General features: G+C 48.9%; 1 protein-coding gene across 11 annotated transcripts in view; it reads left to right on the top strand.

Moving 5' to 3' along the window:
• Positions 1 to 13,543, top strand: part of TRAK1 (trafficking kinesin protein 1) — a 194,950-nt gene extending 181,407 nt beyond the window's left edge. For 10 of the 11 annotated variants that reach the window (XM_045437019.1, XM_045437017.1, XM_045437018.1 and 7 more), the window contains 2 exons: positions 7,717 to 7,819; positions 10,782 to 13,543. In XM_045437019.1, coding sequence (XP_045292975.1) covers positions 7,717 to 7,819; positions 10,782 to 11,580 — 902 coding nt within the window. In that variant the 3' untranslated portion in view covers positions 11,581 to 13,543. Of the gene's footprint in view, positions 1 to 7,716; positions 7,820 to 8,577; positions 8,669 to 10,781 lie in introns of all 11 variants that reach the window. The other variant, XM_045437022.1, reaches the window with a different exon arrangement.
• Positions 13,544 to 25,021: the final 11,478 nt, after the last annotated feature.

Below are 25,021 nucleotides of genomic sequence, written 5' to 3'. Positions count from 1 at the left end.
AGTCAGCTAAGAGCTTCTCTTGAAGGTCAGAGGGGGAGAGGGGACCAATTATGAGGACATAAGTCCTGACCACTTTCCTTACCCTAGACAAAGACGTATTCAATTGCTTCTTCCCTCTTTCCTCAAACCTCAGCAAATTCATCCCAGCAACTTTGAAGAGAGGCACACAAATCTATAGTTGACATTTAGAGGGATCCCAGGTTGGAAGCATGCGTTCAGAAACAGTTCTATAGATCGCTGAAGGTAACACAGGAAAGGGCTGAGCATTTAGAGAAGGGTTCTTTGGAGCTCATTTGCTGGGTCAGAGGGGATCGGTGCAAACAGCGATTTGGCCCTTTTCTCTCTATTGGGAGTAACAGGGCCGTTTGGATTACTGGAATGTAAGAAGCATGTCACTCTAAATAAATCACCCGAGAGGCCCCAAGTGGCACTCTGTACACAGTCTTGGAGTCACAGGTAAATAGCTAAGCTTCAGCAGGAAGGACTAGGGCATAGTCTGTCTTGGGATTTGTATCCGGGCTGGTCTGGTCCCTGCCTTGGTCTGTCCCTAATGCTTAGGGTTTCTCTTTTTTTTTTTTTTTAAGTTTATATATTTATTTTGAAAGAGACAGAGACAGCACAAATGGGGGAGTGTCAGAGAGAGAGAGAGAGAGGGAGAGAGAGAGAGAATGAATGAACGAACCCCAAGCAGGCTTTGTGCTGCCAGCAAAGAGTTGAGTGTGGGGCTTGAACTCACAAAACTGCAAGAAGTCAGACGCTTAACCGACTGAGCCACCCACGTGCCCTGATGGCTTAGGCTTTTCTGGTGCCAGACAGCACAGTCCCAGGAGCTGCCTCTGGGAATACTTAGTAGGGAGAAACTGAAAACGGGAAGGGTTAGCCTTTTTTCTTGCAACTATTCCTAAGGGAGGAAACTGGGGAGACTTATATATTAGGCACTTTTATCTAGAGCCTGTTAGCTCGTGGAGAAAAAGTTTTGAGCACGGAAAAAAAAATTAATATGTTTTAATGTATTATTGTATCATTATTGGCTGATTTTTATAATCCCCTGTCTTTTTTTTTTTTTTAATTTTTTTAACGTTTATTTATTTTTGAGACAGAGAGAGACAGAGCATGAACAGGGGAGGGGCAGAGAGAGAGGGAAACACAGAATCTGAAACAGGCTCCAGGCCCGACGCCGGGCTCAAACCCACGGACCGTGAGATCATGACCTGAGCTGAAGTAGGACGCTTAACCGACTGAGCCACCCAGGGGCCCCTATAATCCCCTGTCTTAAAAAAACGTGATTCCTTGTTGTTTGTAAATAATTTAGATGATTAAAATGGATTGTTTAAAACAATTTTTTAGATTATAGTTTTACTTTTTCAGGGACATTTTATGTTATTAGCTCCTATAGAAAGTACACTTTCTCAGAAACAGTCATGATCTTGTACTGTCCCTGTTGTGAATTTTAGGTGTTTATTTGTAGGGAGGAGCCCGGCACGTGAGAAAAGATTCAGATCAGAGTTTTCAAGTCACGCAGTTGAGTCGGCAGATGGTCGGGCTGTCTAGTTGAATTGTTTTGGACGCCCTGATCCTTAAAGGGGAGGGAGAAGTAGGTTGAAAGCACAGAAGAAAGGGAAGGTCCGTTTATTTTCACGCTCGCGCACAGGAAGGCCACTCAGGTGGGGGAAATTCCCCTAGGGCAGGCTCATGCCAGTCAGGGCGGCCTGTCTGGCTGTGGCCCCGCAGTGGAGCTGGGGCCAAAGTAAGCGTTGAAGGCAGAACTCACCTTTGGTCACGACAGCCCTTGAAAGTAGCCTGAAGCTGCAGCGTGGACCTCCCCCCAGCACCCCAGGCACAGGCCAGGAATTGGCTTCTTTCGTAGCTCCCTTAGTGGACACCTATGTCGGGGATCTGTGGAGGAAAGGAGCCAGAGGGGAAGTGGGGCCCGCTGAGTAGTACTTCAGCGCATGCGTGGGGCAGGAGCCTGAATAAAGGCCCGCCGTCCTGTCCTTTCTGCCCCAGGACCCAGGTGGGTCCTGAGGGAGAGTGGGCCGCGGGGGCCTGATGGGTCTGGAAGGGAAGCCCGGTTCCTTCGATTCACAGACCTTCGGGTGTAGGCAAGGTCCCTTCTGTCTCCACGGAAAGAGTTGATGACACGTGACCAACCCAGCCTTCGTTCGGGAGCGGTTACAGAAGTTTGGTCCTTGCGCACAGAGCAGGCGGTCTGCTCAGACCCACTGGTGTTAGGCAATACTAAGGAAGGCCCGGTGCTCTTGCATCGGGATACCTATTAGACCAGAACGAAACAGGCCAGCGGCTACCAGGAGGTGGAAACATGAAGGAAGAGTGAGGTCCTTGACTCCTCCCCAAACCGCCAGCTGGAGTCAACCCTGCTTACAATTTCCCGAACAAGCCTGCGCTTTGGGAGTGCTTTCCGGACGGCAGCCTTACCTCTGAAATCCATAGGGGAGCCTTCCCGTGCTCTGGGGGGACCCACGCAGACAGACGGCTGGGGGCGGGGGGGCTCAGGCTGCTGACACTTAGCGGAGGAGCTCCGGGGTGGGTGCTGGCGGTGGGGTGAGCTGTCCGGCTGCACCACCTAGTGGTGGGAGGGGGAAGTGCGCCCCTGAACTGGCTTGGAAGGCACTTAGCGGGGACGCTCTTGGTGCCGCTTAAGTCAGGCCAGCTGCCCACCCCCGCGGGCATCCGCCACAGAAGGAAGGACGAGAGGACAAGGTCTAGGGCCCAGCTTTGTGAGCACCCAGAGGATCCAAAGAGACTTTTGCATTTTGCCCCTTCGACATTTTAACCACAATTCTTTAAAAAAAATCCCTTTTTCTCCAGAGGGTATTTTAAGGGCCACTTGTGGGAATTTCTGCCCCTCTCTGCATGAAAAGCTGTGAGAATGCTCATCGGTTAAATCACATACTCCTTAGATGAAACAGGGAATAGCCTGGCGCAATGGGAAAAAATGGGCTTTTAATTATTTTAATTTTGCAGGATCCAAAAATAAGTTGTACAGAAACCAGAAAAAGATCTTGTGTGGCTTAAAAATCTCTGTGATAGAAACCTCCTGGTGCCTGTAGGCCCGGGTCTGCGGCAGGGGCTTGGAGGTCTCTGTTGAGCTGCAGGGACAGACGAGGGGCTATGTTGAAGAAATGCTCAAGAGGCAGCCTTTGGGGGCCCATGTTAAGCCTGGAGCTAAGGGCTTAAAAAATACCACCCTGTAACACTATTTGGCTTAAAATCTCTTTTATTTTTTTTTAAGAAGGGAGGAAATGCACTGCCGTGTCAGAAACTGTTGTTGATTCCCCACCCTCCAGAGGAAAACGCTTGTTAGAGCCACGTGAACCCTGGACACAGTATTTATATTAATGATGAAACAGAGGGCACACAAAAGATTTATGGAGCTTTTCCCACAGGAACTCATGAAACTTCTTTTTTTCCCAGAAAAAATCATGGGCAGAGTTATATAAAGAAGTGACAGAAAGAAGTCTCTAAAGCATTTTCCTATGCCCTGACATTTTAAGTCTTTTAGGAAGAATTCGAAAGCATTGCTTTCTGCCCCTTCTTTCTTTTCTTTCTTTCTTTTTTTTTTTAATGGGCAAGCAGCTGACAGGCAGACATGCCCGCCTCCTTCCCTTCCCCCAAATGTGATTATTCCTTGAACAAAAAGTAACAGTCATTAGGATCTAGTAAAAAGGTAAAAACAAAACCAAAGCAAAACCAAGAAAAGGTGCTGATGCTCTTAGGATTTAGCTCAAGCCATGCCGTTAAGCTGGATAGACAATGGTTTCTGTTTTCTGTGGGTCTGGTTTTTCTTGGATAGAAAAGGCTGGCCCGTGGGCACCGATGTGGACGTGATGGCAGCTACTGGAACTGTAGGGGCAGGTGGGAGAGAGAACATGGGCGTGTGCGTTGGTTAATGAGTTTATAGAAATTGCGAAGCAGATCCGAACTGTGTGACAGCAACTTCACACGCTGTGTGTTCAAATTAAGGAAAGGAAAACACTGGAGGCATTTTGTTCACTTTACGTAGGTTTGGCCTCTTCCCATGGAAAGTGGGGAAGAGCATACGGAAGCTTTCAGTGCATCACAAAGGCAGAGTCTCTTTTTCCAGGATCCGGAGATGTGTTTGCAATTTTGATTTTTAAGCTATTCATGTTAGCCTGGCGTGGCCAGGCTTCTCTGTCCTCAGAAATCCCCTTTGAAACAGCCTTGCCCTGGTGTGTTTTTGGTGACTCCTTAGAAACCTCCGGGTGCAGGTATAGTTTTTGGCCTCCGTGTGGGCTCACGTGAGGGCTCTTTTAAGGACTGGGTGCCATGATGGCCCTTAGAGGGGAAGTTCCTGTTCTCCCCAGCACATTACCAGCGCGCGGCATGGGGGGAAGGACAGCACCACTCGGATTGACTGAAATGCACGGGTCGCTGTGTACAGATCACATCATACGGGTGGGAGACCGGCAGAGTCTTGGTCATGCTTCATGTCCCCGCCAGAGTGACCCTTTGCTCTCCTCACAATTAGAGCAGGCGGCCACGGGGAGAGCAGCGGGCTTTCCCGAAAGCCCGTCCCCGGGCGACCCAGACAGTCCACCGAGCAGCCATCACCCAGGTCTGCGTAATCCTCAGTGCTGTCTCAAGGCCACGCAGGGAGGAAGCCCCAGCTCACTGGAGACCGTGGGTCCCATCACTAGCTGCAGCGGCGAGATCCCGAGCGCCCAGTTTCGCCGTCAGTCCTCGCCACCCTTTTCCCCTCCAGAGGAGCACAGCCCGTCAGACCGTTTACCCGGTGCACCTGCTCTAGGCAGAAAGCACAGCAAGGACGGATCAGAGAGCTCTTGAGCAGGGTAGCTCTTGCCCTCGGAAAGCCCTTCCGTGCCCCGACCTGCGGCTGGCCAAGGGGGTGTGCCTGCACGAGGCATGTTCGCAGAAAAACGAAGGTGCACGCTGGCCCCCTGCGTGTAGTTCGCCAGTGTAGGCGATCTTGAATAACAAGGATTAACTCAGTTTAAAGGTCCCCTTTGACAGATCAGGATTTTGTAGCCGTGTCAGAACCTGGCAGAGAAGGAACGGATGTGAATAACGAGGGATTAGGGGACGCTTGAGGGAAGCCCTTGTCGGTGTGAATACTCTAACCCACGTGGTGCTGTCCCCGAGCAAGGCTGTGAGGCCCTGCAGCCCAGACCGAGGAAGAGGAAAAGGATTTAAGCAGGAAGTCGGAGTGTTAAATCCAAGCAACCCTGTCCTTGGAAGCCCCGGGTGAGCAGCAGGAGGTGTGCACACAGCTGCTGAGGCAGGGCTCTGGTGTCCCGTGGGGACCAGCGGACTCCAGGAGGGAGCCCTCCCCCTGAGCCCCTGCCCCTGCTGGCGAGAAGGCATCCTGTGCCTCTTTCTTGGAGGAATTGCTCTCCCGCAGGCAGGGCTTTGGGAATCAGCCTGTGGCTGCTCCGTGGGGAGCACCAGAGGCCTCGGGCGACTCACTGTCTCTGTGTTGTGTCCCAAGGAAGGGAAACGCTGCAGCAGCCCGGCAGGCAGTGGTGACGCGCGGAGAGCGGGGCCAGGCGTCCCAGTGGTATTTCGGAGGGGCCGAACCTCTGGCTTGGCACTCTTGATTCCTTCCTGTTGATCTTCCTATCCGTTGCTTCTGGGAAATGATGACTTCTGAATTTTAGCAGCCTTTTCCTGTCCCCAAACCCATCTGTGTCAGATGGGTTTTGCTTCTGCTGATGCCACCATGTCTCTAAAATGTCCATCTTGCACCACGTGTCGCAAGGGAAGATCCAGTACGTGGCGGGGGGAGAGGAGCGAACCTTTGGGACCTTTTGATTCGATAATCTCCCGTGTTTAAAAGGGGTCCACTCCTAATTAAAGCCAGCCTTGCTTTTGATTTTTTTTTTTAAGGTGATCTCTCTTTCCACTGTTGTGTCTTCTTCGTTACCTCTCCTTCCTGCGTTTTTCTTTCCTCCCTCCCTCCCAAATAACCCCTCACGCCTGTTATTTGGGATGCTTCTCTCAGGCTTTTTATTGCTTTTGTTGCTAGATCTTATTGTGGCCAGAGAATCGTGATTGTTTGGTTGCCTTTTCTTCATAGCTTCTTCCATTTTTGTTTTCTTGGCTGCGATTTTCCAGTTACCCTGCCCAGTTCCTAAGCCGTCACATTTATCGGTTGAGAAAGATTCATAAAGGCTGTTTTCATGTGTGTTTTTGCCCCTTCCTGCTCTGCCCGGTGCTGCCCGTGGGTAAGGGTTGGCTCTGGTGGCCGGAGTGCTAGCTGCCTCTCCAGGGGCCACGGGCGCCTGCCTCGACCCAGAGAGATGAGTTGGACGATCATAATCGGGGCACAGCAGTCTTACGTTGCGCCTCTAGTCCCTGCCACCATTTTTGTGCTCTGGCCTTGTCCTGCCTGCCTTCAGTTTGCCTGTCTCCGACAGTTTTTGTTTCATCTGGTTCTGGGCTTTTTTTTGTTTTGTTTTTTTATTTTTTTGTTTTTTAAGACCCAGTCAGCTGCGTGTGGATCTGTAGGTTTGGGGCACCAATCTCTTCTGTTTTGTTTTCCTTTTTGTCAAACCCAAGGGAAAACTTGCCAGAATGAGCTAGAAGATTCTAGTTCGTGGCCTTTTGAATCTTTGGAGTGCTCATGGCCTCTGAGAACCAAATGCGTTCCCCCTCCCCCAAGAGGTCTCTGGGGGCTGAGCTGCTAGAGGGGTGTCGGGACGGGCAGGGCGGGGGGTCGTCCCACTACCGCATTGTGCCATTGTGCATGCTATCCAGAGCAGCATCTTTTTTTTTTTCCTTTTCCTTTTTTTTTTTTTTTTTTTGCATTTGAGTTATGAACGAGGGTGACCTCTACAATCATGATGTCTCCCATAGACTCGATCACTCATTACTTCCCACTCGCCAGCTTTCTGATGCATGTTCCTAATGCTTCTGTGATTTACTTTGCCCCAAATCATAGTCTTCAGCTGCCTTAACAACAGCCCCTTAGCGCTTTAAAAGGAAATACATTGAGGACAACTTCTCTTTCATTAGAAATCAGACATCCTAGAGACGGCAAGAAAGCAGCCGGGGGGACGGGGGCCGCACGCACTGGTGTGTGTCAGACCGCACCTGATCCTGGAGCTAAAGACAGCCCTGGGCTCTGGGAGTCTTGCCAGCTTGTTGTTGGGGCAGCTGACATCCCATCTCCCACCCTGCGGACCACACATAGACAGTAGTGGAGCCAGCTCCCCCGAGCCCCTTTCCGTGTACACAGGAAAGGGAGCCATGTGGGCCTTGCCCCATTTCTGGGTGGCAAGGCCCCTCCCCATCCCCACACCTCTCCCCTCTCCTTGGCAGAACTTGGCACCTGTTTGCCAGTAAAAAGAGGTGTGAAACACCACAAGAAGGAAGCCGATTCTGACCCCTGAGGAGGGAAACCAGATTACCCCCAAGGGCTCATTAGCTCTTCAAACTGGATCCACTACTGGCCAAAGAACGCTGATGGGGAACCCTGTCTGGATTGGGTCGGAAGCTGCAATTTGATGCTCTGCAAACCAGTGCTCAAAAGTGTGGTTATTTTTGAAAGACCACCTTCGATCCAGAACATGTGATTACACCTTCCTTGCCCAGATCCGGTTAACAAGGTAGCTCATCGCTTCTTCTGTCCCTTGAGGGCCATGCTGGGATTTTAACTTTCTCATGGGTTTACTTGGATGCGAGGAATATGTTCTGTTCCCCCCTCCCCCAATTTAGCACACCATCCTGGGAAGTGCATGTCACAGACCAACTCCACCTTCACCTTCACCACATGTCGTATCCTGCATCCTTCAGATGAGCTCACGCGGGTCACGCCAAGGTAAGGGACCCCGGCCCCGGGGTGGGTAAGGATGGGGTGAGGTCGGGGCGCTTCCTGCAAGGCTTACTGGCAAGAAAAGCCGAAGTAGAGAGGCTCATTCAGAACCAACTTGGGCCAGCTGAGGCGTCTCGTAGCACCTGCTGTTTGGGGTCCCATCTTCCCTCTCGAGTTGAGGCCCTTTTTGATTCAGATCCAGCACAGAGAGATGTGGACCCAGGTTCTAGGTGCCTTTTTAGCGGGCTGCGTCTCTCCCTAACCAGCCGAAATTGACGCTTCCACAGTCAGCAAAGCCACGTCCGTTGGGATTTTGTCCCAAAGTCTGTCAGTAGAGCATGGGGTTCCTTCACAGAGTGGAGGCCGCATGCCTCTGGAATAGACTGCAGGAACCATGTGCCACAGCCACAGTGTAATGACTGAAAGGACAAGACTCGAAGACCCGGCCGTGTGCCCAGCATGGCCCATTTTCCTTCGGTGCCTTCCAGAAGCGATAGAGATTGACACTGTCTGGCAGGAGGACTTGTATGGCCCGGGGTGGTCTGCTTGGCTTGGTTTCACGCCTTCCACAGCTTCTAGTGAAAGAGAAAACGGTCTCCCTCCATGGGGTGAGGTGACCCCCTCAGCCCTTTTCTGTATGGTGCAGTCGAGCAAGATCCCGGGGCGAATGCAGGTGAAGCAGGAAGGGAGGGAGGCGAGCAGGGCCAGCTCGGAGGGAGCCGCCGCCCCAGGGAACACCTTAAACTATGAATAATTCTCCGCAGGTCATGTGAGGAGGACGACGAAGCGGCCCTATGCCCCGTCGAGCTGAGAGGAGATGTAGGGCAGAGAATGAGCCCACAGGCGAGGCAGGGGGTGAGCACACCGCCAGCGGTGCCTGCCCCTGGCAGGGCCACCTGGAAGGAGCTGTGTGTGCACGCGTGGCCGCCACTAACCCAGGACTTAGGCGTGGATGTGTCTCTGTGGTTGTGCCTGGCTAACGTGGCCTTGACAGTGGATGCCCCTAACCCCTCTAAATGCTCAGTTGAGCCGAGTGCCGGCACTAATATGGGCCTAACCGAAGTTCTCAGCAGAAAGGGAATCCACATCTGAGCTTGTCTTCTCTGACTCCCTTCCTTCCTCTGGAGAAGCCGGCGTCCCCACCCGTAGCCCGATGTTGGAAGAGCTCTAGGTTTTTTCCCACGCTCTGGGGCTTCTCCCGGGAGAGGCTGGTGCCTGGTGATCTTCTGTCTAAGCCGTAGGACTCAAAACAGCACTCCTGTCCCCATCTTGGGGTCCCCAGAGCCTCATCAGGGACAGAAAAGACCTGGGCATTCACTAGCAAGAGGCGGCTTTTTGCCTGGGTTTGGAAGAATGGCAGCTTGAGACCAAATGAAAGATCTTCCTCAGAATGGCCTTGTAAACAAGATTTTAAGTCCCCCATGTTTTTGCCCCCTACTGCTTGTAGACCAGTTTTGTAGAATTCCACTTGTGCTTTTTGGAGAATCCATTTCTTAACCTTAGGAATCTGCTGTGGCTTCTAATCTCGTGTTTCTGAGTGCTCCCGACCCGCCAGCATCCCGAGCCCTGAGCTTGCGTAAGATGGGCCTGTTCTGGGTTTCTCACCCTGAGCTGACCAGCCAGCGGCAAGGTCACCCCAGTGTGCAGCCAAACGATGCCTTAGCTCGAACGTGCTTGTGAACCCTCACTCCCCCAGCAGAAGGCCCCTGCTCAGGTCATTCCTGGAACCTGCTCCAGAGCGAGGCCCCTCCCTGCCCATACCCCTACTTGGTGTCTTGCCCAAGGTATCTGGCCTGCCTTCCGCCAGGCTGGGGAGAGAGGGCTCTGTTCCCCCAGCTCCTGGGGCCCACCCAGCTGGCCTGCTCCAAGGGGCACCTGCAGCCCCTGCCATGGCCCTGGGGAGGTACCAGGGCAGGTCTCCTAAGACTCTAAGGAGGGGTGTGCTGCCCCGCCCTTAGGGGTTTAGCCAGCAACTGTGAAGGACCTCCATGCCTTTGTGGCCTGGCCCCATCCCTGCACCAGCTGTTAAGAGAGGGTCTTTCCTGATTTTTAAGCAGACAGCAATGTCTTTCCCCCTGCAGCCCCTGTTATACTGCGCTGGCCTCACTCCCTTTACTGCTGGACTCCAGCTTCTGGAACATAGTGGGTCCTCAGCCAGCATGACACAAGTGGATGGAGAAATCTTGCTGCTTTCCTTTGGTGACACAGGTGTCGCACCTCCCGTGAGCCTTTTTCTAGATAGCTCCATAGATGCAGGCCTGATAGTACGTGACACGGCTGCCTCTGACCCCACAACTCCGCTCACAGAGGTGGAATCGGCAACCACGGGAGGAGGACTAAGAGGGAAGCACGGTGCAGGGAAGGGCGCTATAGTGGAAGTCAGGAGGCCGGGGAGTGCTGCTGCTGTGATGCACACCCCTCAGCCTGTCTCCCCCTCACCCACAGGCTCTCCACCTGCTGGGGCCATTCCTGGGGGTAAGCTCTCAGATCCCGAGTCCCGGTTAACTTCTTGCCTCGGGAGTAGTCAGTAGGAAGGCACACCGGAACTTGAGTAATGGGGTAGGGAAAGAAAGCCTCTCTGCTGAAGGGCTCCCCCATCCCCCATCTTTGGGGTCACCCAGACTTGGGCTCGAATCCTGGGTCTTCCACTCAGTAGCTGAGCGTGACACCGAATCAGCCACCTAACCTCTGAGACTGAGTTTTGTCACCTGCCAAGGGGACAGTTGTCCCCACCCTCCGGGGCTGAGACAAGGGACTCATGTGCAGCTTGTTAACTTTAAACCATGCCCCCATGCAAGGGAATCCAAGGCCCCCAGGGGCGGGCGGGAGGGAGGAACAGACGTAGAAAGAGGCATCTGGGGAGCCTGGGCGGGTCCTCTCTGCACTCCTGCAGGAGACTGGCCACGAACCTTTTCGTGGGGGCTCGTGGGCATTTTCTGATGAATGACCTCTTGTCCTTTCTTATCAGCCTTAACTCGGCTCCAACTCCAGCTTGTGGCGGCACCAGCCACTTGAAGTCCACGCCGGTGGCCACCCCGTGCACTCCACGGAGACTGAGCCTGGCCGAGTCCTTCACTAACACCCGCGAGTCCACGACCACCATGAGCACGTCTCTGGGGCTGGTGTGGCTGCTGAAGGAGCGGGGCATCTCCGCGGCCGTATATGACCCGCAGAGCTGGGACAGGGCCGGCCGGGGCTCCCTCCTGCACTCCTACACCCCCAGGATGGCGGTGATCCCCTCCACCCCACCCAACTCGCCTCTGCAGACACCCACGTCTTCCCCGCCCTCCTTTGAGTTCAAGTGCACGAGCCCTCCCTACGACAACTTCCTGGCTTCCAAGCCGGCCAGCTCCATCCTGAGGGAGGTGAGGGAGAAGAAGAACGTCCGGAGCAGCGAGAGCCAGACAGACGTGTCCGTCTCCAACCTCAACCTCGTGGACAAAGTCAGGAGGTTTGGCGTGGCCAAAGTGGTGAACTCAGGGCGAGCCCACGTCCCCACCTTGACTGAGGATCAGGGACCTCTCCTCTGTGGGCCCCCGGGCCCAGCCCAGGCCCTGGTCCCCGGGGGCCTGGTCCCCGAGGGCCTGCCTCTCGGATGCCCCACGGTCACGAGTGCCATCGGCGGGCTGCAGCTCAACAGCGGCATCCGGCGGAACCGCAGCTTCCCCACCATGGTGGGGTCCAGCATGCAGATGAAAGCCCCCGTGACTCTCACCTCGGGCATCTTGATGGGTGCTAAGCTCCCCAAACAAACTAGCTTCCGGTGAGGACGGGAGGGGGGCCCTTCCCCTGGAGGAGACCCGTCTTTGCTCCTGCCTCCCTCTCTCCCCCACTGCACTGCGCGTTCTCCCTCTCTCCCCCTCCGCCCCTCCCCTCTTGAGCTAGACAAATCAACCTCGTGCCTAATGGGGGAAGAGTGGAGACTTTGTACAGTGTGTACATAGGACCTGGAGACTTGTATCCGCCCTGCCCTTCCTCCATATCCCACGGGAAGGGCCCTGGCTGTCCCTGCTGTCACCGGGACTTTGTGCGGCCGGGGACAGGGGCAGGCGGGCGGCCCTTTCTCCTCCTCTCCTTTGAGAAGCACTGAAACCCCCCAGTCGTTCTTATCCCATGGATAGGAAACCAGTGAATCTGTGGCTCCCAGCGCTGTGCATCGCGAGCCGGCACGGGGCACCGCGCCTCTGCCGGCCGGTGTCTCTGGGCGCCTCCCCTCGCTCGCCCCGGAAGCGCGGCAGGAGCCTCGGGCTGCGGCCCCACGCAGCTGATGTAGCTTTCAGGAGCGCAGGGCTGTTCTTTCTTTCAGGGGCGGCCCGGCTTCCTCAAGACCTTCACTCCTCTGCTTCAACGGAGAGTCGCTTCTTTTTTTTTGAGGTGGGACTTTTTCTTTCCATGCCTTCGACCTCAGTCGCCCTTCACTGTCCCGTAATCATTCGTCAGGCCGGAGGTCTGACCTGGAAGAATGTATCCACGCTCCCGTCGCCCCTTGCGGCAGCCCCCGTGTGTTCTGCGTGAGGGTTCCGTCGTCTGTTTTTTTTTTTATAGGCAGGGAAGTAATGGTACTAGATGGCGCGTCACAGTCCGCGTCCCGTGGCTCCAGGACGCCGACACCGTACGGTTTTCCTCCTACCAAACCGCTGATGAGAGAGCGGTGGGGCTTGGGGACCCCGTGTCCCAGCCCCGTTAAGCCCAGCCCCGAGACACGTTTAACAATGCGATTAAAAGGAAAGCGGGTAGAGGGAGGCGGCTGGGAGTGGAATCTGTCAGCAGTAAAAGGAACCCCAGCCACCCAAACCAGTTCACGGGAGAAAGGGGGCTGTGGCCGTCTGCTGGTTCCAGTCCTTCCTGGGACGCCCCGAGACTGGTCCGCGTGTCTTCCCGGATGTGGTCTTCATGCGGGCATTCAGCGCCCACACCCTGGGCCCTCACGTCTCGGGCCAGAGTGCTTACCACAAGCTCTCTTCTCCCTCTCCCGCGAAGGCCTGTGCCTAGGAAAAGATAGGTGCTCGTGGGAAGAACCGTGCGTGAACAAGGGAGCCTGGTCCTGGGGGTGGCGCTGATGAAGTTCGGACCTTTTATTTATTTGTGCTGTGTTTTAAACCTGCGCCCTCCTTTCCGGTTCCGGCGTGGCTGTGGCATTCCAGTCCAAGCAGGTAACTTATTTATTCTAACCTGAGGACTGCGCCGTCCCTCAGTGTTCCGTGGTCCTTTGTTCCAGCCATCTGCGGAAGGGTAACATCCCGTGCAGAGGAAGGTGTCGCGTTGCCGGCCCCCGCCCCCTCCCCCAATGTGTCCAGTTGAGTGAGTGGAAACCCACGCCCGCTGAAGCGTCTTTGAGAAAGTCTCAAAGGAGCAAACGTCAGTCCTCCGATTTTAGAGTATTTATTCTCAGAACACGAAGGTGTGGGCTGTTTCGGTTGTATGCGTGCACTCACTGCAAGGAGATTTTTTTATTTGAATGTATTTTAAAGCAGTAGGTAGAACCACAAAGGAGTATGAAAACCACGAATTGAATGGACCACTTTGTGTATTCAGAGAGGAGCCACCCATCACCACAAAGGAAATACCAGTGTAAAAAATCGGCAATTCGGAGGTCGCAGTACTTAGTATAGTTCATGATCGACCTTGTGCAACCACTACCAAAAAAGCGTGTTGTAATGCATCGAAAAACAATACAATTTCCTTCTCTAATGAATATCAATAAAATAAGTTCAAATGATGGAAACCACACTCGGATTCTGACTTGTATTCCATTTTTCATCGAGGAGATCTCTTTATGGGACACCTAAAGCTGTTCAGCTCTAAATGAAAGCCGTATACTGTCCATACTGTTACAGCCACCCTTTCACACAATATTATACACCTTAGACAACTTTCCGGTTGGAACCTCGAGAGCTTCCCTACATTATACCATGTTGACGTACCCACTATGAACACATTCATACTCCTGTGGACCAGTACCCTAGGGCTGGGCATGGAGTTAATTCCCACCTTTTCTATCACAGCCCTATAATGAAAAAAACCTTTGCCTGTATGTAATTTTCCACATATGGGAGCCCATCTGTGAGATAAATTCCTAGATAGAGGTCACCAAATTGCCCTCCACAGAATTAAGAAACTTCTAAAGACCAAGGATTGCAGAGGGGTATCAGAGAATTGGGACAAAAAGGATAAGACTGAACCTGCTGCCTCAGTATGTGTTAGCAGTGAAATTATGCAGGCAAACATAGTCGTGGGTGGTGGCAACGTGGATTTTAAGTCAGATGCTACCATTCGGTCACGGTATGACCTTCGGCAAGCCCCTTAGGGCCTTTGGGGCTTTTTTAAACCTGTAAAATGTCAACAGTAATATACCTCTGGTATATTAATTGGTATAAATGTTAATTGGTTGAGTACATTCATCTTCAGTATCTACTGTGTGAGACATTGTTCTAGGTAGCGGGGACCTAAGTAGCTTCTGCCCCTGTAGAGTGAACATACAGTTCAAACATGGAATAATAAGGGCCATGCAGAGAATTACAGGGAAGTGTACATTGGGCCATCAAGGAAGGCTTCTCCAGGAAGGTGGCATTTGATTCAATGGTGTGAGATCTGGCACAAGACCGTGTGGGCAGAGAGCAGCCGGCACAAAGGCCGGAAAGCATTTGGGGTGTCTGGGGAGTGGAAAGGCGGCCTGCCCAGCTGCGACAGGGAAACCAGGGCACTCACCAAATGGTCCGTCTGACCCCCCTGCTTCCTGGCCACTCCGCCGTGGACAAGACACATGATTAGTTCTGGCCTGTGGGCTGTGAGCAGAGAGAAATGCATGCACGATTCTCCATGCTCCTCCCCTTCCCCTGAAGCACAGGTCGAAATGGTGTCACCTGTTGGTACAGCCTCCATCATCCTGGGTTGCTGAGGAACCATGTAGACCAGAGTCCGTGCCAACCCGCATTTGGCATGTGATCTGAGGGACAAACAAACCTGTTAAGCCAGTGAGTTTCTTGGGTAGTACATCAGAATCCCTTTGTGTAGGGCCCAGGCGTCTGTATTTTACCAAGCCCTCCGGGTGATTCTGGGGCTAAAGGGCCAGGCTGAGTTGGTAGGGAGTCTTGCCCTGGGAAGGAGCTTTGCCTGCCCAGTCTCTCCCTGTCTCAAGGGGCTCGAGGAGGCCAGACAGCTGCACCCACCTTGCTTGAAGGGGAAAGGCAGAAGAAGGGCTTTATCTGCCCAGCTGGGGCAAGAAAGGCATTGAGACAAGGTGACCCTGGATCTGGGTTTCAAGGATGGGCAGGATTTGCCCCGGGGTGCGGGTGGGGTGGCAGGAGGGCATTCCAAGCAGGGAAAAGATGTTGAGGAATGGGAAAAGGATCCTAGGATGCATTTTTCCAGGCCCTTCCTTACAGTAGTAGGGTAACTGATATGAAGGGCCAGTAGAGTTAGAAAAACCACCATTTTGCAACCATAAAACTAACTCATCTTGACAACAACGAATGCCAAAACGATAGAATAATTATGCACATATTCTCCCACAGAGTGCGTATTAATTTGCAAAGGGGGAAAAGGTACCTTTGCAGTGGAGAAATCTGTCATGCACCACTTTCAAGTCGTTAAATTTACCATTACCCAAATGTGACAAACTGCCATCAGGTGTCTCCTGAGGTGACGTGCTGGGAAGCACACATCACTTCTGTGCAACTCTGGCAAAATTGCAAAACCTGAATCATGAGGTTGACAAATTGGCTAACTCAAGTTGCGGGACATTTTATAAAACCGTGTACCTGTTCCCTTTAAAAATGTCAATGTCATGAAAGACCAAGGAACTATATCAGGAGAATATAGACAACTAATGCCACCCATGATTCTGAACTAGAACACCTGCTATAAAAGCTATTGGGATGATTGGAGGAATTTGAATATTGGGTATATTTAAAAATACTGAATCAGTATTTCATGAACTCAGTTGTACTGTAGCTATGTAAAAGCTTGTCCCATTTCTTAGGAGATGCTAAAGGATTAAGATAAAGGGGCTTGACATGTGTCTACAAGTCATTTTCCTGTGTTTCTGGAAAAAGCAAATAAGAATTTGTTTTTAAAAGATGGATGCCAGGCTGCCTCAGTGGTCAGTACAGCATGTGACATTTGATCTCGGGGTTGTGAGTTCGAGCCCCATGTTAAGCATAGAGCTTATTTAAAAGAAAAAAAGAAAAGGGGAAAAGGGGCGCCTAGGTGGCTCAGTTGGTTAAAGCGTCCAACTTCGACTCAGGTCATGATCTCATGGTTCGGGAGTTCAAGCCCTGTGTCGGGCTCTGCTGACAGCTCAAAGCCTGGAGCCTGCTCCGGGTTCTGTCTCCCTCTCTGTCAGCCCCTCCCTCACTGGCATACTCTCTTGCTCTCTCAAAAATAAACATTGAAAATTTCAAAAAGATTCAAGGAACCCTGAAAAGGTGGGAAACACCCTAATAGCATAGGTCTTGTAAACTATAAGCATAAATGCATTCTTCTGTCTCCTGGCTATGGCGGGAGGATCCTGGGGCGGCTGGGTTTTCCCTCCCTGTCCCGTGTTGAATTTCTTCCTGTATTTCCTGAGTCCTACCCCCAGCCCAGGTTGCTGAACTAGAAGGCACCATGGCCCAAGGGGATGTTGTCAAATTCTTGGTTTAAATGAGGACAGAAAAAACTGAGTATATGTTTGCATTAAGGCCAAAAGATTCGGGATGAAACCTACTGGGCCATTTTCCTTGTTTACTGCTGTTGTCTCCTCACAACCCCCATGACCCAACAGGTTCTTTGAGCTGGTACATGAAGGAGGGCTTTGAAGAGGGCCCCTCACCTCCCCTGACCCTGGAGGGCCAACTCTAGGGTTTTGGGAGAGCCCCAGAGGAGTCTGAAGATCTAAATATAGAAGAGCTAGTTTCACAGTGGGGGACAGAGAAAGTGGAGCTATCCCAGAATACCACTGCAGCTCCTCGCCCTTCCTGGGACAGTGACGACATGAGAGTAGAAATGGAAGCAAGTGGGTCTCCTCAGAGAGATCCCCAGGGGATCACCAAGTGTCTGGCACCAGGCAGATGTGGGACTCCCTCCCAAACAGTGCCTGGGAGCAGAGAGGCAGGTATGCCTAGGGGGCCTGTCCGACAGGGGGAAGAAAGCAGACGGGTGCCTCCGCCCAAGCTCGTAGGACTGCGGTCACCCAGAACTTAGACTTCATGCAAGAAGTTTGTGGAGGTGGAAAGCTATGCCAAATTACCTAAGTGGATTGGAAATTTAGAAAAAAATTAAGTCTTTGCTCAATGTGGGCTCCTGGCTGGAAAACCTGTGCTGGGAGCATTTTCTGTCGCCAGTAGAGGGCGTTGGAGACAGCAGGAGACCTGGAGGAACCTACTCTGAGGAGCCAGTCCTGGAATCACGTGGGTTTGCTCTTCCCTGGAAAGCAATTCAGGGAAGGCTACCGGGATGAACAGAGACATTGAGGGAAGTCAGGAGGCATGGTCTGAGTTGAGCAGGTGAAATGGAGGGAGGCATTCCAGGCCAAGGGGGCAGCAGATTCACAGGCTTGGGGTATCAGTAAAGAAATTCAGAACAGGAAGGAGACCAGCTCCTACATACCCTGCCACCCCTGGGAGGCAGAAGAAAGCGAAACATAGTTTACAAAACATACCATAGTAGGGTGTTTCCACCTTTGGAAATTAGTCCACCCCCTTTTAATACATCTTCCTTTTAAAAATACTTTCTGTTGGGGCGCCTGGGTGACTCAGTTGGTTAAGCATCCAACTCTTGATATGGGCTCAGGTCATGATCTCACAGTCAGAGATCGACCCCTGCATCAGGCTTTGCGCTGACAGTGTGGAGCCTGCTTAGGATTCTCTGTTGCCCTCTCTCTGTCCCTCCTTGCTTGTTCTAATTTTCAAAATAAATAAACATTAGAAAAATAAAAATAATTTTTGTCCCTTGCCCTTTCCAAAAGCATTTGAGAGTGGGCTCTAGATATCGTACCCCTTTCCTCTTTAATACGTCAGCCCATGTGTCCTAAGCCCAGCAGAGTGACCAAATCCAGGGTTGGAGGAAGTGTCTATTCAGCAGTACTTGGGCATTCCCCCTAATGCCCAAGGCTCAGGCTGATTCTGCTCTCCAGTCCCAAAGAACTTAAGACCAGAGAGGGAAAGTGGAGCCTTTAGCTTAGGCCAGCAGCATGAAGGCTTGGCAATGCCTGTGAGCAGACACGAGAGACCCAGGGAAAAGAAGCAAAACAGGAACCCGGTGCCGACCACGAGCAGGGCAGAATGAGGCAGGATTTTCTACGGCCAGGTTGCTGCACCACTGAGGGACTGGGAGAGGTGGTCCGCAAATGGCAGGCCAAAATTTAGGAACATCTTTTCAGAACAGAAAAACAGAGGTGTTGTTCTCCTAAGCCCCCAAGTAGGTAAACCCTAAGTCCTCACTGAGGCCTCTATTCACTACCTGTGACACCAAGGCCCAGTGTAGCAATGGCTCCATGTGACTCCTGACTCTTCTGGTTGCCTGATTTCCAGCCAGTGGCCTTCACTGCCCTTGGGTCCTAGCTTGTGACTGGAGAAGTAATTGCAGTATGCACCCAGCTGTTCTGAGTGGGTGCCCCCAGTTCTGCAGAGGCTCTGGAACTGACCCACCAAAAAGACAAAGTACCTGGCTTAGGAACTGGGTAAATAGGTACCTCCACCCTCATCAGCTAATATCCTGTCTCTGGTTCCTCCAAGTCTGCTTTGTCAAAGCTGGAGTCCTGACCCCACATGAATACATAGGTATGAAGAGGGAGGGGGGTCACTGAGCCAGGTGTCAACAGCCAACAAGCCACCGGGACTTTACAGACACAGAAAATGGTGCTTCTCAATTCTTAGTCGTGAAGCATTTGTTGGTTTGCTTTAAATCAATCCAGATGGGCCAATATTTGTCAAATACAACTATGAAAATGCAAAATCAAGTTTTAAATTATTTGATTCAAGACATTAAATTACATTTCAAGGGAGCCTGGGTGGCTCAGTTGGTAAGCATCTGACTCTTGATTTTGGCTCAGGTCATGATCTCATGGTTTGTAAGATCGAGCCCTGCATCAGGCTCTGCACTGACAGCATGGCACCTGCTTGGGATTCTCTCCCTCTGCCCCTCTTGCTGGCTTGTGAATGCACACATGCGTGCTCTCTGTCTCTCTCTCTCAAAATAATATGATATATGTATCTATATATATATCTCAAGAATATAAGAACATAACATAGGAGAAGTAAAATTCTGAAATTACTGCATGTTATTCAAAGTATGCATAAAACATTTAATATAGGGACGCACTATTACACTTTGTCATTCTGCAATCATTGCTAAACAGTTGTAAGTAGTGATTTTCCACAGTAAATACCTGCATACATACTTGGAATGAACACTGTATCTCAAAGTTTTCAATGTGGTAAAGGAGTTGAGAGCTAGTTCAGATGGACAGTCTTGCTCCTTGTAGGGGATAAGGTATATCTATGATGCTTCCATGTTTTACCTTAATAACACCCACCATAGACAAGCCAGCCTCAGAGAACGAATATTGACGGGAGAGAAAGACAAGATTTTTCAAGCAATCTCTTGACAAATAATTCCAATGGCTCTTATTTTACAATCGGTAAACTCTGGCTTAATACAGAGACTTCAGGAAAGATGGCAGAGTAGGAGGACCTTAATTTCACCTCATCCCATGGATACAACTAGGTAACACCCACATCAGCGTAAATAACCCAGAAAAGGACCTGAAGACTGGCAGAACAGACTCTCCACAGCGAAATGTAGAGAAGAGGCCACGTCAAAGAGGGTAGGAAAGGCGAAAACCAGTAGAGAGCTAAATCAACTCACAGGACTGTCCACGGGAGCTCTGGAGAAGTGCCAGGAGAGCAGAGAGAAGAAACAGACCCTCACAAACAGGAATCCCAGGCACGGGGGACCCACAGAGGGAAGACGAATCTTCAGAACATTGGGCTTTGAAAAACAGAGGGGCATAATTTCACGAGTTCTTACAACGAGTGGGGGCTTAGCCCCTTGAAACTTTAAAAATCAGTGGGCTTGGCTCTGGGAGAGCAGGGAGGGTAAGAAGAAATGGGAGTCGCCACCCTTGAGACAGCACATCAAACAGCCCTGCAGCATAGAGGCAGCAGTTTGAAGACCTGCCTTGGGTAGAAAGGAGAAACATTTATTTACTAATCTCAGAACATGTGCTGGAGGGTCAGGGATCACAGGGAGACTTCTCCAATAACAAAGGAGCTGGTGGGTGCCATTTCTCCCCCCCCCCCCCCCCCATCTAGACACAGGAACATCTGTGGGAATGGCTGCCCCTGCATTCTCCTGCAGACATGCCCCCGCTCCAGTATGCCCTTGGTCAGAGCCTATCCAAAGCAATGCCATCAGCCTGGCATTGTGCAAGCAGCTCCAAATAGAGGCCAGACCCATCCAAAGTGACTCCTGCCCCAAAGAGAAGGGAAAATAACCACACACACACCAGTCCAACTGCTGTGGGCTGGGGACAGATATCTGGTCTGACTGTGGGCCCTGCCCACCAACAAAAGCTTCTCAGAGAACACAGTAAAGTACCCTGCAGTTCAGTGCTACTGCATCTCTGGAAAATGCCTGGTTTGACTCAACTCAAGCCCAGGGTGGCCCCAGACTGGCCCCCTACCAACACAGGGACCAAACCCTCCTCTCACAAGAGGCAAAGGGAGCCATGGTAGATGACTGAAGGAAAAAATCAGCCAAGACACAACAGCAGGGTGCATGCAACATACATAGGAGACAGCCCTGAAATGTCAGGTTCTGGTCAACATGGAACATTGTACTGCAGGACACTACAGGGTCCTTCTTCATAAGCCCACTACTTTCAAGAGCAGGAGGTGTAGCTGACTCAACACACAGAAAGAGAGACAAAATGAGGAGAGAGGAATCGATCTCAAATGAAAGAACAGGACAAAAATCACAGCAAGATGGCACAAAAACAAACACTCATATCGATGGAACAGAATAGAGAACCCAGAAATGGACCCACCAACGTATGACCAACTGATCTTTGACAAAGCAGGAAAGAATATCCAGTGGAATAAAGACAGTCTCTTCAGCAAGTGGTGCTGGGAAAACTGGACAGCGACATGCAGAAAAATGAACCTGGAGCACTTTCTTACACCATACACAAAAATAAACTCAAATGGATGAAGGACCTAAATGTAAGACAGGAAGCCATCAAAATCCTCAAGGAGAAAGCAGACAAAAACCTCTTTGATCTTGGCCACAACAAATTCTTACTCAACACGTCTCCAGAGGCAAGGGAAACAAAAGCAAAAATGAACTACTTGGACCTCATCATCAAAATAAAAAGCTTCTGCACATTGAAGGAAAAAAATCAGCAAAACTAAAAGGCAACCAGTAGAATGGGAGAAGATATTTGCAAATGACATATCAGATAAAGGGTTAGTATCCAAAATCTATAAAGAACTTATCAAACTCAACACCCAAAAAACAAATAATCCAGTGAAGAAATGGGCTAAAGACATGAATAGACACTTCTCCAAAGAAGACATCCAGATGGCCAACCAACCCATGAAAAACTGCTCAACATCACTCATCATCAGGGAATACAAATCAAGACCACATTGAGATGCTACTTCATGCTGGTCAGAGTGGCTAAAATGAACAACTCAGGAAACAACAGATGCTGGCAAGGATGTGGAGAAACTGGAACTCTCTTGCACCGTTGGTAGGAATGCAAACTGGTGCAGCTGCTCTGGGAGACAGTATGGAGATTCCTCAAAAAATTGAAAATAGAACTACCATATGACCCAGCAATTGCACTACTAGATATTTACCTAAAGGATACAGGTGTGCTGTTTCAAAGGGGCACATGAACCCCAATGTTTATAGCAGCACTATCACGAAAGCCAAAGTATGGAAAAAGCCCAAGTGTCCATCGATAGATGAATGGATAAAGAAAATGTGGTATATATATACAATGGAGTATTACTCAGCTATCAAAAAGAAGGAAATCTTGCCATTTGCAACTGTGGATGGAACTAGAGGGTATTATGCTAAGCAAAATTTGTCAGAAAAAGACAAATATCATATGACTTCACTCATATGAGGACTTTAACATATAAAACAGATGAACATAAGTGAAGGGAAGCAAAAATAATATAAAAACAGGGAAAGGGCAAACATAAGAGACTCTTAAATATAGAGAACAAACAGGGTTGCTGGAGGGGTTGTCAGAGGGGGGATGGGCTAAACAGGTAAGGCTCATTAAGGAATCTACTCCTGAAATCATTGCTATATGCTAACTATATGCTAACTAACTATATGCTAACTGCTGACCATATGCTAACTATATGCTAAATTTAAAAAATAAATAAATTATAAAAAAACCAAAAGTTATGGTCAAAGATACTTAAGAGGGGAGGACCTCAGTGAGACCCTCAACAAAGAGATAGAAAACACACAAAAGAACCAATCAGAGATAAAGAAGTCAATAACTGAAATTAAAAACACACTATATGGAATAAACAATAAACTAGAGGAAGCAGAAGAATGGATCCATGACCAGGAGGACAGAGTAATGGAAAGCAATCAAGCTGAATGGGAAAGGGAAAGGGAAAGAGAAGAGCAGAGCAGAACAAAGAAGAGAAAGAAAGAAAGAAAAATGAAAATAGACTCTGGAAACTCAGCAACACCATCAGGCATAATAACATTTACATTATAAGGATCCCAGAAAGAGAAGAGATAGAAAAGGGAGGGGGGGCAGAAAGATTATTTGAAGAAATACCTGAAAAATTCCCAAATTGGGGGAAGGAAACAGAAACCTAGATCAAGGAGGCACAGAGAGCCCCCATTAAAAATCCAAGGAGGTCCACACCAAGACACTTGGTAATTAATATGGCAAAAGTAGTGATAAACAGAGAATTTTAAAAGCAGCAAGAGAAAAGAAAACGATTATATACAGGGGAAACCCCATAAGGCTATCAGTGGATTTTTCAGCAGAAACTTTGCTGGCGAGAAGGAAGTGGCATGATATATTTAAAGGATATATTTGAGCGAGAGGAAAGAAAAAAAAAAAAAAAGCCCTGCAACCAAGAATACTCTATCTAGCAAGGCTATCATTCAGAATAGGATAGATAAAGAACTTCCGAGACAAAAGTTAAAGGAATTCATGACAATTGAACCAGCTCTAGAAGAACTGTTAAAGGGAACTTTTTCAGTGGAAAGAAAAGACCATGTGGCCTATGTGACCTAATATGTGCTCAATTCTGGAGAATGTTCCACATGCAGTTGAAAAGAATGTGTATTCTATTGTTTCAGGATGTAATGTTTTGAATATAAGTTAGATCTACCTAGTTCAAAATGTCATTCAAAGCCACCATTTCCTTGTTGAGTTTTGTTTGGGTGATCTATCCATTAATGTAATTGGGGTGTTAAAGTTCTCTACTATTATTGTCTTACTATTGATTACTTCCTATATGTTTCAATACACTTGTTAATAGCTGCTTTATGTACTTGGGTGCTCTCATGTTGGGTGCATAAATATTTAGAATTGTTACATCCTCTTGTTGGATTGTTCTCCTGATTATTACATAGTGTTCTTCTTTGTCTGTTGTTACAGTCTTTGTTTTAAAGTCTATTCTGTCCAATATAAGTATTGCTACCCTGGCTTTCTTTTCACTTCTATTTGCATGATAAATGCAGACTGAAAGTGAAGGGAAGGAAAAGCATGTGTCTTTATGTCTGTAATGAGTCTCTTATAGGCAGCATATAGATGGGCCTTTTTTTTTTTTTTTAATCCACTCTGTCACCCTATGTCTTGTGATTAGAGTACTTAGTCTGTTTACATTCAAAGTAATTATTGATAGGAATGTACTTATTTTCCCTTTGTTGTTTTATGGTTGTTTTTGCTGTTCTTCTCTGTTCCCTTTCTTGTTCTTTTCTCTCACAATTTCCTGGCTTTCTTTAGTGAGAAGCAAAAAAATAAAGAAAAAGGAATCCAATTTTATAGCTATTACTGGTTTTTGATTTGTGGTTATCCGGTTTGTATATAACATCTTATGCATGTAGCAGTATATATTAAGCTGATGGTTAAGTTTGAACCCATTCTTTACTCCTCCCCGCCATGTAAGAAAAGTAGGAAGCACAAAAGTCATAAAATTAACTATAAAAATCAGTCAAAGCATTCACAAAAGGATGTAAAGTATAACGTCATATACCTAAAATGTGGCCACAAAACAAGTTTCAACAAATTCAAAATTATTTAAGTCATACCATACATCTTTTCTGACTACAATGCTATAAAACTAGAATTCAACCACAATAAAAAATCTGGAAAATGCACAAATATATGGAATTTAAACATGCTACTAAACAATGAATAGGTCAACCAAGAAATCAAACAATAAAAAAAAATACATACAGATGAATGAAAATTAAATCACAACAGTCTGAAATCTTTGAGATGCAGCAAAGGTGGTTCAAAGGGGAAAGTTTATAGCAATACAGGCCTACTTCAAGAAGAAAAAAAATCTCAAATAAAAAAACCTAACTTTACACACAAAAGAGCTAAAAGACAAAACCTCCAACTAGTAGAAAGAAGGAAATAATAACAATTAGAGCAGAAATAAATGATATAGAAACTAAAAATATGATAGAACAGATCAATGAAAATGAGCTGTTCTTTGAAAAGATCAACAAAATTGATAAATCATCATAACAAACAAACAAAAAAAAGAGTCAAAATCAGAAAGATAAACAATTGACACCACAGAAATACATAGGATTATAAAATAATGATATGAAAATTATTTGCCAGTAAACTGGAAAACCTGGAAGAAATGGATAAACTCCTAGAAACATAATTTCCCAAAACTGAGTAAGAAATAGAAAATTTGAACGGACCAATCACAAGCAATTAAATTCTGTCAGTAATTTAAAAAAAAAAAAAAAACTACAAGCAAACAGAAATCCAGGACTGGACAGCTTCACAGGCAAATTCTACCAAACATTTAAAGACGAATTAATACCTATTCTCAAATTATTTCAAAAAATACAAGAGGAAGGAAAGCTTCCAAATTCATTCTATGAAGCCAGCATTACCCTGATACCTAAACTAGATAAGGACCACTACAAAATGAAAATGACAGGCCAATATCTTTGATGAACATAGATGCAGAAATCTTCAACAAATATTAGCAAGCC

The sequence above is a fragment of the Leopardus geoffroyi genome, chromosome C2 (genome assembly GCF_018350155.1).
Source record: "Leopardus geoffroyi isolate Oge1 chromosome C2, O.geoffroyi_Oge1_pat1.0, whole genome shotgun sequence".
NCBI lineage: Eukaryota > Metazoa > Chordata > Mammalia > Carnivora > Felidae > Leopardus > Leopardus geoffroyi.
This window is presented reverse-complemented; position numbering and strand designations above follow the sequence as displayed.